At 40.4% G+C, this 14,736-nt stretch overlaps 1 protein-coding gene across 2 annotated transcripts in view; it reads left to right on the plus strand.

Annotated features, from left to right (window-relative positions):
- LOC129749338 (nephrin-like) overlaps window positions 1-14,736 on the plus strand; it is a 475,038-nt gene that overhangs the window by 375,822 nt on the left and 84,480 nt on the right. For both annotated transcript variants that reach the window (XM_055744277.1, XM_055744276.1), the window contains exon 11: window positions 14,021-14,120. In XM_055744277.1, the coding sequence (XP_055600252.1) occupies window positions 14,021-14,120 (100 nt within the window). The remainder of the gene's footprint in view (window positions 1-14,020; window positions 14,121-14,736) is intronic.

Raw genomic sequence — 14,736 nt, forward strand, 5'->3', positions numbered from 1 at the left:
ACATCTCATCTTCGACGGGAATCCGGAAGAGTGGCCAATTTTTATCAGCCATTTTGAGCAGTCGACATCTGACTGCGGCTTTACGGATACGGAGAACATGCTTCGGTTACAAAAATGTTTGCGTGGACCAGCGTATGAGGCCGTGAGAAGCCGTCTTTATCTTCCTTCAGACGTACCGCTCGTGATATCGACCTTACGAACATTTTTCGGTCGACCTGTTCTTGTCATCAAATCGCTGCTGAATAAAATACATCAGGTACCACCGCCAAAACTGGACCGCCTAGACACTTTGATGCATTTCGCACTGGCAGTGCAAAATTTCGTTGGCTCGCTGATTGCTGGTGAACAGAGAGAGTATCTGGCAGACCCGATTCTCGTACAGGAGCTAGTCGAAAAGCTTCCTGTCCCATGGCAAATGGAGTGGGCGGCTTTCGAAATTCAACACCAATCCGTTACGTTGGAAACGTTTGGCGAATTCATGTCCGTATTGATGACCATGGCCAGTAGAGTCTCGTTCAAAAGTCCGAACTTTGGAAACATTTCTCGATCGGACTCGAATAAGCGGAAGCCGAAAGAAACGGGATTATTGTACACCCACGCACCCGAATCGGATCCACCGAAAGCGACAGATGTTGCTTTGCAAGTTCGCCATCGACCAAGTAAGCCTTGCTTCTGTTGCGGACGAGAGGGACACCGAGTAGCTGAGTGCCCACAATTTAAAGCAGCCAGTGTGGACGATCGTTATAAATTGGTCCAGCTGAAGAAACTATGCAGAACTTGCCTGAATAGTCACGGAAAGTGGCCTTGCCGATCCTGGACAGGATGCGGAGTTGAAGGCTGTCGACATAAACACCACACACTTCTTCATCCATCAGCCAACAACAACCAGAATGTCAGTTTTTCCGCCAGTCACGTGTCCTCGGAAGATTTGACTTGGACACTTTTCAGAGTGGTTCCGGTTGTCCTCTATGGAAAGAATCGCTCTCAATTGATTTTCGCCTTCATCGATGAGGGCTCGTCTTACACCCTTCTAGAAGAATCCGTCGCCAATCAACTCGACGTGGATGGCCCTAAGCAGCCGCTCACTCTGCAGTGGACTGGAAATGTTACACGAGAGGAACAGCAGTCGCAGCTAGTGGAACTGAATATTTCCGCAAAAAATTCTACTCGCCAGTACCAACTGAACCATGTTCGCACTGTTCGTAGCCTAATGATCCCCTCGCAAACTTTAAAATATCGTGAGCTGTCACGCCGCTTCCCTCACCTCCGGGGTCTTCCGGTAGAAGATTTTGAACTCGTTCAGCCACAATTGCTGATAGGTCTGGACCATCTACGACTTTGTGTACCATTGAAGCTACGGGAAGGCGGCCCAAAGGATCCGATCGGGGCAAAATGCAGATTGGGTTGGAGTATCTACGGATGTGTTTCTGGAAATCCGACCACGCCAGCCGTCATAAATCTACACCTCGGGGCGATATCTGATCCAGATAGGGAGATGAACGAACAACTGCGTGATTACTTCGAACTGGAGAGTTCGGGTGTAAAGATTCCGAACAGTATTCTTGACACCGAAGATGACAAACGGGCGAGGCAACTCCTGCAAGAAACGACACGACGATTGGAATCAGGTATCGGATTCGAGACTGGGCTTCTTTGGAAGACCGACGACCTGAACTTTCCTGACAGCTACCCCATGGCTTCTCGTAGGGAAGAGTGCTTGGAAAGAAGATTTGCACGGGACCCACAACTGGAGGCAAAGGTTCGTGAGCAGATAGCCGACTACGTGCGTAAAGGATATGCGCATCAAGCCACATTAGAAGAGCTGACGTCTGTTCCACCGGAACGTGTGTGGTATCTCCCTCTGGGCGTCGTGACCAATGCTAAGAAGCCAGGAAAGATCAGATTAATCTGGGATGCGGCAGCCAAGGTTGGTGGAACATCTTTTAACTCGAACCTTCTCAAGGGGCCAGACCTCTTAACCCCACTTCTACAAGTTCTCTACCAGTTCCGCCAGTTCCCAGTAGCAGTGTGCGGCGATCTGATGGAAATGTTCCATCAAATCAAGATTCGATTTCCCGACTGCCAATCTCAACGGTTCCTCTTCCGTGAGCATCCAACGGCGGAGCCAAAGGTCTACATCATGGATGTGGCCACATTTGGGTCTACCTGTTCCCCGTCTTCAGCCCAATTCATCAAAAATCTCAACGCCCAAGAGCTCGCTTCAGAGTATCCTCGCGCAGCAGTAGCCATTGCAAACAACACCTACGTAGATGACTACTTGGGCAGTTTCATGTCGATTGATGAAGCTGTGGAAGTCGTAAATGAGATAAAGCTGGTGCATTCCAAGGGCGGTTTCACGCTACGACGCTTCTTGTCCAACGAAGCAGAAGTTTTGCGAGGAATCGCAGAATTCGCTGAGGTCGAAGACAAGGTTCTCACCCTGGAGAGAGGGGAGAAATCAGAATCGGTGCTGGGAATCAAGTGGCTGCCAAAAGACGACGTTTTCATCTATTCATTTGCACTTCGAGATGACCTCAAACAAATTCTGAACGAGCAGCACATTCCTACAAAACGCGAGGTCCTCAAAGTAGTAATGAGCTTATTTGACCCCCTCGGTTTCATCTCGTTCTTTTTAGTGCATGGGAAAATCCTCATGCAGGATATCTGGGCCCGAGGAACGCAGTGGGACGAAAATATTCCGCAAGATCTCAACGTGCGATGGCGAGAATGGACGAATCTGTTCCCAGACTTAGGCAAAGTACGAATCCCCCGATGTTACTTTCCATCTCCATTCCCAAAGAATCTCGAGAACCTGCAAATACATGTCTTCGTAGACGCGAGTGAGGCCGCTTTCTCCAGCGTGGCCTATTTTCGCTTGGAGATGGATGGAGTGGTTCAAGTTGCTTTCATCGGATCCAAAACTAAGGTGGCTCCGCTCAAGACGGTCTCAATTCCTCGACTCGAACTGAAATCAGCCGTTCTAGGAACACGTCTCCTTAATACAATATCAAGCCAACACACCTTTCGCATAGGCCACCGATACATGTGGAGCGACGCCGGAGTCTGCCTAGCGTGGATTCGTTCCAAGGATCACCGAAAATACCACCAATTTGTTTCCGTACGGGTCGGTGAAATTCTAATGTCAACCGATCCCAGAGACTGGAGATGGGTTCCTTCAAAAATGAACGTGGCCGATCAAGCAACCAAGTGGAAAGAAGGACCACAGCTATCGATGCAGAATCCATGGTTCCGGGCACCAGAATTCCTGTACGAACCCGAGAAACGATGGCCGAAAGAGCGCACTGTCCAGACAACAAGTGAAGACCTTCGAACAGTGCACTTAAACCTTGGGCACTTTTCTCCAAATCCTGCAATCATCGACACAACTCGCTTCGATTCCTGGATTAAATTGCTTCGAACCACGGCCTTCACGTTTCGTTATATTGACAACTTCAAACGGGACCTGGTCGACGAACCATTGGAGCTTGGATTGCTCACCCAGAAAGAGCTCGAACGTGCTGAACGCCTGCTTTGGAGAATCGCTCAAGCAGAATCATATCCCGAGGAGATTGCACTACTTTCTGAAACACAAGGTCCCCCTGAAAGTCGTCACAGTCTCGTCAAGAAGTCCAGCACAATCTACAAGTATTGGCCGTTCCTGGACGAGGATGGTGTTTTGCGAATGCGCGGCCGTATCGGTGCTGCACCATTCGCACCGACAGAAGCTAAGTTTCCCACGATTCTCCCCAGAAAGAACTATATTACATTTTTGATCGTCGACAGGTATCATCGTCGTTTCCGACACGCAAATCGGGAAACCATCGTCAACGAGATCCGACAACGTTTCGAAATTCCCAAGCTGAGGTCCCTCGTCTACAAGGTGGCGCAGAAGTGTTCCTGGTGTCAGGTGATGAAGGCCAGGCCAAGACCTCCAGCCATGGCACCACTTCCAAAATTTCGGCTGACAGCATTCGTGCGCCCTTTCACATCTGTAGGCTTAGACTATTTCGGGCCAGTTCTCGTAAAGGTTGGCAGACGCAATGAAAAACGCTGGGTGGCCCTTTTCACGTGCCTGACCATCCGTGCTGTACATTTAGAGGTGGTTCATTCGCTAAGCACGGAATCCTGTATAATGGCAGTTCGCCGTTTCGTCGCGCGTCGTGGTCCCCCGAAGGAGTTCTGGACGGACAACGCTACTTGCTTCCAAGGTGCCAGCAACATATTGAAAGAGGAAATTGCCGCTAAGACGAACGCCCTCGCTCTCACGTTTACCAGCGCCGAAACTAGCTGGAAGTTTATCCCACCTGCCACTCCGCACATGGGCGGGGCGTGGGAAAGGTTGGTCCGCTCAGTCAAGGTGGCGAGCGGTGCTATCTTGGAAACATCTCGTAAACCGGACGACGAAACGTTGGAAACCATCCTGTACGAAGCCGAAGCAATGATCAACAGTCGACCGCTGACCTACATTCCGTTGGAGTCGGCCGACCAAGAAGCGTTGACCCCAAACCATTTTATATTGGGTAGTTCAACTGGAGCGAAGATTCTACCAACGGAGCCTGTGGATTACCGAACAACACTCCGCAGTAGCTGGAAACTGGCGCAGTATATAACCGATCAATTCTGGACGAGGTGGCTGAAAGAGTATTTGCCCATGATCTCTCGTAGAACAAAGTGGTTTGAGGAAACCAAGGATCTGGAAGTCGGTGATCTGGTCATGATGCCTGACGGTGCAATACGGAATCGGTGGACTCGAGGTAGAGTGGAGCAAGTAATTCCTGGACGCGACGGCAGAGTAAGAGAGGTCGTAGTTCGGACAACTTCGGGTACCCTTAGGAAGGCAGCGTCGAAATTAGCTGTTTTAGACGTCGTCGAAAGATGTGAACCTGAGACAGTGGTTCCAGATTTGCACCAAGGTTCACGGGCGGGGGAATGTGACGACGGGGTCCCTCGTTGCCGCAACACTGCCCGACGCGACGCTGCATCAGATGACAAAATTGACGTTCGCGGAGAGAACTGTCACGAGTGAAGGAAGAACTGGAAAAAAGTTGTAAAGTCATTCCACCTGAAGTGCGCTTTCGACCGTTTTGTTATAGAGAATAGAATTTCTAAATCCATATCGTTTAGTGCAGTTGATCATATTTCCCCATTTAAATTAGTTTATTAAAGATCAGCTTTATTGTAAGTACTATGAACACTTATATCGTTGTATTCGGCTAAAATTTAGATTATCATGCAGGCACAGATCTACTCGTGGGTAGCTACAGCCGACTCATTTCCAGTTAAGGTGTAGATCGCACCAAAAATTGTAAGATTATTAAACCCCAAATTACAATGTTTACAATATCTAATAAACCACTAATTTGCAGCTCGAAGCTGACCATCAAATTTGTCTGCTATCGTGAATCCGTGGTGATCCGCAAAATTTCCCTCATAACCTAACAATAAAAATGGTTGACCTTCAAAGCCCCCCAGCAGCGGTAAAGAGCACTTTGAAAGCCACTTCTATTCTTGTCAATGTATTCCTAACAGGCTAGTTGTATTTTTCAATCAAAATGTAGGCTTATAATTGTATCCAAGAATCTCGTACCGGTAGCATGTGCTTTGAACAGTAACTGCCGCTCATAGCAAGTCCGTCCCATTTGCGTTTTTGTTGAATTGAGAAAAAACGGCCTTGAAAAATCGCAAAAAGTCCATCGTTAATTCAGCATTTGTGTGCGTTTTTAATCAAAATAATCAACAGAATCTGTCAATGCAACGGCTAATGAAAGATTTTCGCTTTATATGGATTATTTTTTTGTTTTGATTTCGTTGAAAATCATTTGCTGGGCTCTTATGGCAGTGGGACCGACATGCGATGATTTATGCCATATGGGACCGACTTGCGATCATTCGTTCAATGGGACAAAATTTCTTGAGGTTTTTTTCAATGTTCATTAGAACAAAGTACTGAAAACAAAGTTTTCTCTTGAAACTACTGATAAAATTAAAGTGATTCCAGCAATAAACTGAAAAATGATGAAAACGCAAATGGGACGGAATTGCTATGAGCGGCAGAGTAGAAGGTACAAAAAACACCCGCCAAAATTTTCACTTTCAAATTTTTAATGCTCAGCAAGCTTCGATTTGCTATCCAGTACATGTGAGCTCTGGATGGTCGTTTCTAATAGCCTGCCCATGGTGATGGTGAAAATAATCCCGCCAACGAAACGAACGGAAACGAAAGTCGGTTCACAAAATGGGTGCCATGACTTTTGGTTCGGGGGAATAAAACCGTTGTTGTTTGGACGACCGCCTACAAAAGGGGTCATCCGAAAATCTAAAAACATTTTTCATCATTCCTGGTCCTAATAAGCACCCATGCCAAATTTCAGCTCTCTAGCTCTTAAGGCGGCTGAGCCTATTGAAGACAAACATACAAACGAACAAACGGAAATTACTTTTTATGTATATAGATTATATATTGAAGATATATATATATATTTTTTTTTTTTTTGTAGCGGCCCACCACACTCCCCCACACCAAGAGGCTCAATTGAGCCCCCTGGTAATGGACGCTACTGTTCTCAGCACGTCTGGCAGCAAAAGAAATTTCAACGCGAACAAAATTTTAATCATGCTGAGAACACAAAAGTTTATTATTTACTGCGAGGAAATGTATGCTATAATTAAACAATATTACGATAAGGATCTCAATGGAAGAAAATTTCCTTTAAAGAGATCCATTTCTTTTTTTTAATAATGTTAACTAATCAAATATTATGCTACATTTACTTAAGTTTACTTATTAATAGTTAAAAATACGACAAAAGAAAACTACGATGCTACAAAAACAAACAAAATTTGATTTAAAAAAACTGGTTGTTGATCGACTTTTTTAACGATTCAATTTTTCTTTTAATAACTGTACTACTTTGACTTTAAACATGGAACGGTTGTTGATGGTCTTTATTTCAGTAGGTAAAGCGTTGTATATTGTAGGTCCTATAAAAGAAATTCTTTTTTGCCCTAAAGATGTCATGGATCGGCATCGTTGCAAGTAATTATTTTGACGGGTATTGTGGGTTCTTAATCCCGTAGTAAAATTAAGGTTTTGGTTATTGCTACTCGAGTGTATATTATCATGAACATATATAACGGTTTGCAAATTACAGAGTTCGGTTATTGGAAGAATGTTGTGCGTTCCCAGAGAGTATAGCTGTTGGGTAGGAAAAAGCAGGGGTAGTCTGAAGATGTTTTTCAAACATCTATTCTGTAGGGTCTGAAGTTTTTGAAGATGTGACAAGGAGGCTCTTCCCCATATCAAAATAAGATAGTTTAGATGAGACTGAATAAATGCATAGTAAAACTTTAAAAGAACATGTTGGGGTACTAAGTTTCTTAATTTCCACAAAACACCGCAAAGAGGAGAAATTTTTTTTACTAGGTTCTCTGTGTGACAACTCCAAGAAAGTGTTTCATCCAAGAAAATTCCTAGGTACTTGAAGTAGTGAACTCTCTCAATAACAATTCCATCCATAATTGGGTCATTATTTGACAGTATTTTTTTATGTGAAGAACGAAACAACATATATTTGGTTTTTGTATAGTTTAGAGAAAGCAAGTTGCATTTAAAATATTTTGATAGTAACTTCAAATCATTTTCAATTTGTTGAGTTATAACATTCGTTAATGCAGCTGAATAAAAAATAGCTGTATCATCAGCAAATAATCGAGCTGTGCCTTTCAGTGGTAAATTACAAAGATCGTTTACATACAAAAGAAAAAGTAACGGACCAATGTTGCTTCCTTGGGGTACACCAATATCAATGTTTCTCAAATCGCTTCTAGTATTTTCGATCGCTACGAATTGTTTCCTTTCCGATAAATAACTGCGAAGGATGTTGTTAGCAGCACCTCTTATTCCGTATTCATTCAATTTGGACAATAATATGTCGTGGTTTAGTGTGTCGAAGGCTTTTTTAAGATCCAAGAACAAAGCACCAACGATATTCTTTGAATCAATTTTTGAAATAATAGAATCAACTAACTCTGTGATAGCAATTAGCGTACTCGATCCAGGTCTGAAACCGTACTGCAATTTGTACAGTATATTTTCCTGATTTAAAAAATTTTCAATTCTATTCATTAGAAGTTTTTCAAAAACTTTACTAAAAACACTTAAGGTTGAAATTGGACGGTAATTATTTACGTCATGTGGATCACCTGCCTTAAAAATGGGAATAACTTTTGCAACTTTAAGACAATCCGGATAAACTTCTGTCTCTAACATGTGATTAAAATATTGCATGAGTATACCAGAGAAAATTTCGTTGTTATTTTTTAACGCATCTACAGGAAATCCATCAGGTCCACGACTCTTTTTATTTTTAAGAGATAGAATTACTAGTCGAACCTCGTTGACACTAGCTGGACGTAAAAATATTGTATTTTGTACACTATTAATATGCGACAAAGGATCACTGCCGGGATCAGATGGGATTTCATTAGCTAGTTTTTTCCCAATCGTAGAAAAATGTTTGTTAAATTTTTCACAAATCTCAGAATTGTTTGTTGTTACGCCTTCTTCATCAGAAAGATTTATTGGAGCGGTGATTTTATTTTTACCAAGGAGTGTATTTATGTTTCTCCAAAGCTTGGAATGTGGAGTGTTGTTTAACAATCGCTCGTAATATTGTTTTTTGCATTCTTGTTTTTTAAAGTTTAACTTTTTGTTTATATGATTCAACATTTCTTTGAGTTGGACATTATCGGGATGTCGTTTACAACGTTTCAAATGGTTATTTTTGATTCTAATCAGTGTCCAAAGGTCTAGAGACATCCATGGACAATAATTGCCTTTTAGTTTTACCTTTTTATTGAGTGTTTTAGTAGACATTGAGAGAAAACGGTTGTAAGTTGTTGTAATGTGCTGTAGGCCATCATTAACATTTTCTGGTAGTTGAATATTATTTAAATAATTTCGAAACAAATCGTTAAGTTTGGAATGATCAATAATTTCTTTCTTCAGAATTGTTTCCCTCTTATCACATAACAATTTTAGGGATGTAACAATTTGTAAATGGTCACTTACATCTGTAAAAATAGTATCGTTTTTAAGTCGGTCGATGTCAATCTGCTTCGAAATAACGTGGTCAAGGATATTTTTTGTTTTTGGTCTTGTTGGAAAAGTATTTGTGCAAGCATAACCGAAAGATTCTAAAATTTTTTTCAGTAAATCTTGGTACTCGCGTAGTTCATTTAAGATTTCCATAGATAAAGGCGTAAGCTCATCTCTAACTGTGACGTTTAAAGGTTTTCCGTTTACTAAAAATGATGGATCCACTAAGGTAGAAGCAAGTTTTCCAAAACTTCGTTTCTTGCTAAAAATTTCTTCCTTAATAAGTGTATCTTTTAGAAATACTTTGATTGGTGGGAAATAATCGTTTGATTTATTAGAAGAAAACAATCTGACAGCGTTTTCAATGTGCTCAATTTTTAATTCATAGCCGAAAGACCCACAAATTTTACGGACCAAATCTAGGGTGTTCTCACCACTTTTAAAAGGCACCCCAAAAATCATCATGTTTTTCGAAATAGCTTCTTTGTTAAAACGGTCCAGGTTAATTTCTAACTTTTGAACTTGATCCGTGAGTTTAGAATGTTTAGATTTGAGACCAGATACTTCTGTTTCTAGAGCATCATTACGGGATTTTAAATCTTCGAAGCCTGTCTGAATTTCGTCAAATTTCGAAGATAAAAACTCCTGTGACGCCTCTATTGCAGACGTAACTGATCTCATATCCGTTTTAATAGAATTCATCTCATTGGAAACAACATTGTGAACAGTCTGCTCTATTTTCATGTTTATGCTTTCTATAATTGTTTCATGATCTTTACGCAACGATATTATTTTGGCATAAATGCACGCGCAATTCGAATCGCAAAAGTATTGTTGTGCCTTCATTTTTCGAGCGGCACTGCCAATCAAATTTTTACAACGCAAATGGACACTTTTAAAACAATACGAACATGTAATGATTTTATCAAGATTGTTTTCCACATTTTTGCATTCAGTACAAATTACTTCATCATCCCCGTCCATGTTCGTCAGACCAAAATAAAATACAGCTACAAAAGATTAAAAAAGAAACAAAACTTGTTTGGATACCTCACAATCAAAACTTAAATTAAAACTGATATGACTTTTATCAATGTTATATTATTTACAAGGAAAAAAAGTATGCGATAAAATGAATAAATAGATAAATAAGATAAATAAGTGGCGAAATTAAAATAGTTAAGCTGCAAAATACTAAGGACAGCACAGGACAAAGACACGTAAAAAGATAAACAGTTTAAAAAAAATAACTCAGTATCAAAATATAATATGTGAAACAAAAATTATGCGGAATCAAATAAAAATATTAAGGACTAATTAATTGGAACATATTAAAATCAGTTTCAGAGAATAAGAATAATAAAAAAAATTATTGAGAAAAGAAAGAGAAAAATCTGTCGATAATTTTTAACATTGCTTTCCAAAAGAAACGATTTCCAAGTTTATACAGTACATTTCACGGCAATCAATCAAAGTACCAGTGACAAGTCACCAATAACCAGCAAGCGCTGATGTTGTGTGCTACTGACGGAAGCAAAAAACTCTTTCGGTCATCTACTCGTGTGTGCTGGCTGCGTTTGCCTAATCTTCACCGCTAGCGATCGAGATTCACTAACAAGCTAGCAAGTGCAAGAAACACAACCCTTTGAAGTGCGCAAATAACAGAGTCACACACTTTCGCTCTACTCGAGTGTTCCGAGGTTGGCTAAAACTACACCGCTCAGCGACGAGATTCACTAACTGCTGAACAAGTGATAGAACCACAACCGTTTGGGCCAAATGGGCCGTTTTTTTAATTGATTAACCGAAACAAAGCGGTGATCGCAGCAGATACGATTGGAGTACCTGCTTCGTCAACGATTTGCTGCTGTTGCGGAATAATTTTGGAAACGTTTGTTAAGGATAGGAATGAAATATTCACTTTACTCACCAATCTAGAGACAAGTGATACTTGATCAACAGCTCACCTCACAATAGCTTTTCTGTTGTTGTTTTTTCGGCGTCGAGAAAAACTGAGTTTTTACACTTATCAGCTGTTAACGGCACATAAATTTAGTACGTGATTGCACATTAAACACTTAATAACGCCACTATGATGTATCACAGATTTAAAAGAAAGTATTTTCAATAAAATTATCAACTTAATGCGAGATTACGAAAACAAGACGTGCGACCAAAAACCAGTGCTACCAGATACTTGATTAACTAACATGTGATTACACCCTTTTCAGTTTCGAAAGTGATCATCACGGCATTACAAATGTACCTTTTATAAAAATTGACCTCATTGTATCATATTTTTCAATTATTTCAGGTGACTGTTGAGCTGCAAATATATTTTTTTTAAACTAATACTTTTTTATTTATTATTCGCTATTGATATTTGTTGTAACCACATACGTATGCAAACATGTTTTTTTTGATTTTTTTTTTATAATCATTTAAACATCCCAAATAACCACATGTGTCATGAATTATATTCATATTATATTTTATTATATTCATTTATTCTTATATAATTTTATTGTGTTAACAATATATTCATATTATATTTTGTTATATTATATATCTGTTGTATTTTATTAATATCTAGGGTAGGGGCATCTGGGTATCCTCGTTTTACAAAAAGAGCGGGTTACCGTGTATGCTAGTACCGTATTGAATACTAGACGTTCCTCAATTTATGTCAAGGGAATTTGGCATGGTTGAGAAAAATAAAGTATTTGATTACTTTTTGTAAAATAAGGACGCACTCTTTTTTCGGAAGCCTTGGCGGCGGGATTATAGTTTGCATGCTATCTTGGTTAGTCAACAACATGTTTATAGCTTCTCGAGACTTTTCCCCTTTTAACCCTGGATAACGTAAGTGCCTCTGCTTACGATTCCATCCTCTCAGAACTCTCATTGAGTGGTTATGATTGTGTTGCGTGGTAGCTAAGATGGACGTGTGGGTTATTTTTTTTTGCCACAACCGCGGCGCTGCCGTAAACCCAAGGTGGATTCAATACATACATACATACATACATACAAAAAAATTACTGCAATTGGTGTTTTCATGCGTAATGCTCTTTAAAGCATCGCAAATATATTGAAAACTATAAATTTTCATATGTGTTCATAAGATTTTTCATTCAAAACTAAGTTTGTTGCAAGTTACCCCATTCTCTAAAGAGGGTGAAAATCGCATGTTTTTAGAAAATTAAAAATAACTAAAAAAACCAAAAAATTTTCTAACTACGCCAATTTGAAGTCCCATCATCCTTAAAACTTTTGATGCATAAGGGGTCGGATTAACTGTGAACATAAGTTTTTTAGAAGCCATTGGAGTTGAAAATTGTTGCATGTTGCCCCAGTTGACGGTACCAGGTCGAAATGAATCCTGCTGCCGAGCTGGATCGGTTTCGACTAGTTTCAACTTGCTACATTGAACAACGACCAGACTAGTTTCGACCAAAACATTGGCTCGTTGAACATCTACCAGTTGAAAGTAACCAGTTGAAACCGATTTTCACCAACGATTGAACGAAGCTTATATATCTAAAACCCAAGAACATCTTCAAGTCAGACATTCAACTGTTGTTCAAAGATATAAAAAATTACAAATAGTAGATTCATTAAAAATATATTAACGCATGACGAGAAGAAAGCAATCCCGATCAATTGAGTTTCAAAAGTGCATTGAATGATCCAAAAACTATCACAAGCTACCAGATTTGTAGCAGTGAGGTTCAAATTTACACGATTTTTTTTGTTAAGCTAAGTCACAATTTTGGCCACCAAGGTTTTGAGTCCGAGATACCTATGAAGTTTTTTTGAGCAGTTTATGATTAATATTTTTCTAAGACTTCAATCAATCATACGAATTATTCATCTGAAAAAAAATGGTGTTCTTCGTAAGCAAAGATATTTGAAATAAAAATCCCCCCCCAAAATCGGTCACTCTAAATCTCCTTTTTCCTAGATGCCGAAGCATGCAATCGAAAATCCAAAACAAGACGAAAGTCGCGGTTAGCAGAACATTTCCAATCCATAGGTGCTAAGGATACAATCCTGAACAAGCCTTCCGAGTCTAGAGCAAGGGATTCAGCCAGTAGTGAGTTGTGTATTATTATCTAACATCCCTGGCCCGGGCGATATCAGCTGGCCGACTGAAACTCCGCTGCTTCGAAACATTCATTTCGATTCGATAGCAGAAACATTGGTCTCGTAGTTGATGTTGCTCACTCCAAACAATGAGTTTGTGGTTCCGGCAGAAATCTCCCTAGTTCTGGCTGGCGTCTGTCGATTTATAGGAACACTAGCTAGTTTGGCCGGCAGCTTCTCTGAACCCGGAAGTGCAACGTTCCTCGAAACATGCTCCGGGACAGGTAATTCCGGCAATCGGGTTGTGGTTTCTGTAGAATTCAGATAGGAAGTTTTCAACCCAGGGGAATGATACTCTCTGAATAGAAATTTTCTGTTTAAATTCAAATTGTGTAATAGGCATGACTACTTAATAGTTTGTTAAAAGCTTCTTAGAAGTGAATCAAACAACTTTAAAAATATTCAATTGAATAATTTGTCCTGTTCCATAAATCCTCTTATAAATAAATTGAAAAACTAAAATAATCATGTGGAAAATTTCACTGGCATTCAATGCAACGGTTAAACCAATAATTGGCAGCGATTGGCGTCAGCAATATAGCAGCAAAAAACTAACCACCAGATCAAGCGGCACAAAAAAGACGTCCTATAACATCGAAACTATTTTTCAGGACGACCATTCAACATGAAAATCGACGCCCATCCCACTCGTTAAAATAATTATTCATTTCCAACCGACACGGTTGGTTTTTTTTTTGCTGGTTACGTTCAAATCCTCCTCTCATGATGTTGTGTAGTGGTGTTTTTGATGATGTTTTTTTTCCTCTGCATTTCCCACAGATGTTCCGGCGTGTGCCAACGAAAAAGTCGCCCTAATTGGTGCATCGAAAAATGAAAACGTGGAAATTTTATGCGAGATTTATGCAGATCCCCCGGCCAGGTAAGCAAGACAGTTCTTTTCCACAAGCCTCCTCCCCTCTTCTCTACAATCACACATACACAAAACGAGGTGCCATGCAGCCGCGAGTGAAACAAAGCAGCGACGCCTGAAAAAATGTAAAACAAAATTCATCAGCCCCGCGGAGAGCACAACGAGGAAACGACAGAAAAAAAATCTGCAATCAAACGTTTCTCGTAATTTTTTTTTCAATCGTTTACAACGGGGCGGGGCGAAAAAAAAATTCTGTCCGGCTCAAATTACTGCTGCACAACTCCACTATCTGCACCACTTAAAGCTAATAGTCAACGGGGGAGATTGCAATTTTATTGCACGTTTTTGTTGCTGACAGTTTGGACGATTGTTTTATTTATTTGTGCCAGAGAGCTTGCTGATTACTTTCTTCCTTATTTTGCATTTATCATTCTTCCTTCTATCTTGTTTCTTCTTCCTTCTTCCTTCTTCCTTCTTCCTTTCTTCTTCCTTCTTCCTTCTTCCTTCTTCCTTCTTCCTTCTTCCTTCTTCCTTCTTCCTTCTTCCTTCTTCCTTCTTCCTTCTTCCTTCTTCCTTCTTCCTTCTTCCTTCTTCCTTCTTCCTTCTTCCTTCTTCCTTCTTCCTT

The sequence above is a fragment of the Uranotaenia lowii genome, chromosome 2 (assembly GCF_029784155.1).
Source record: "Uranotaenia lowii strain MFRU-FL chromosome 2, ASM2978415v1, whole genome shotgun sequence".
NCBI classification, from domain to species: domain Eukaryota; kingdom Metazoa; phylum Arthropoda; class Insecta; order Diptera; family Culicidae; genus Uranotaenia; species Uranotaenia lowii.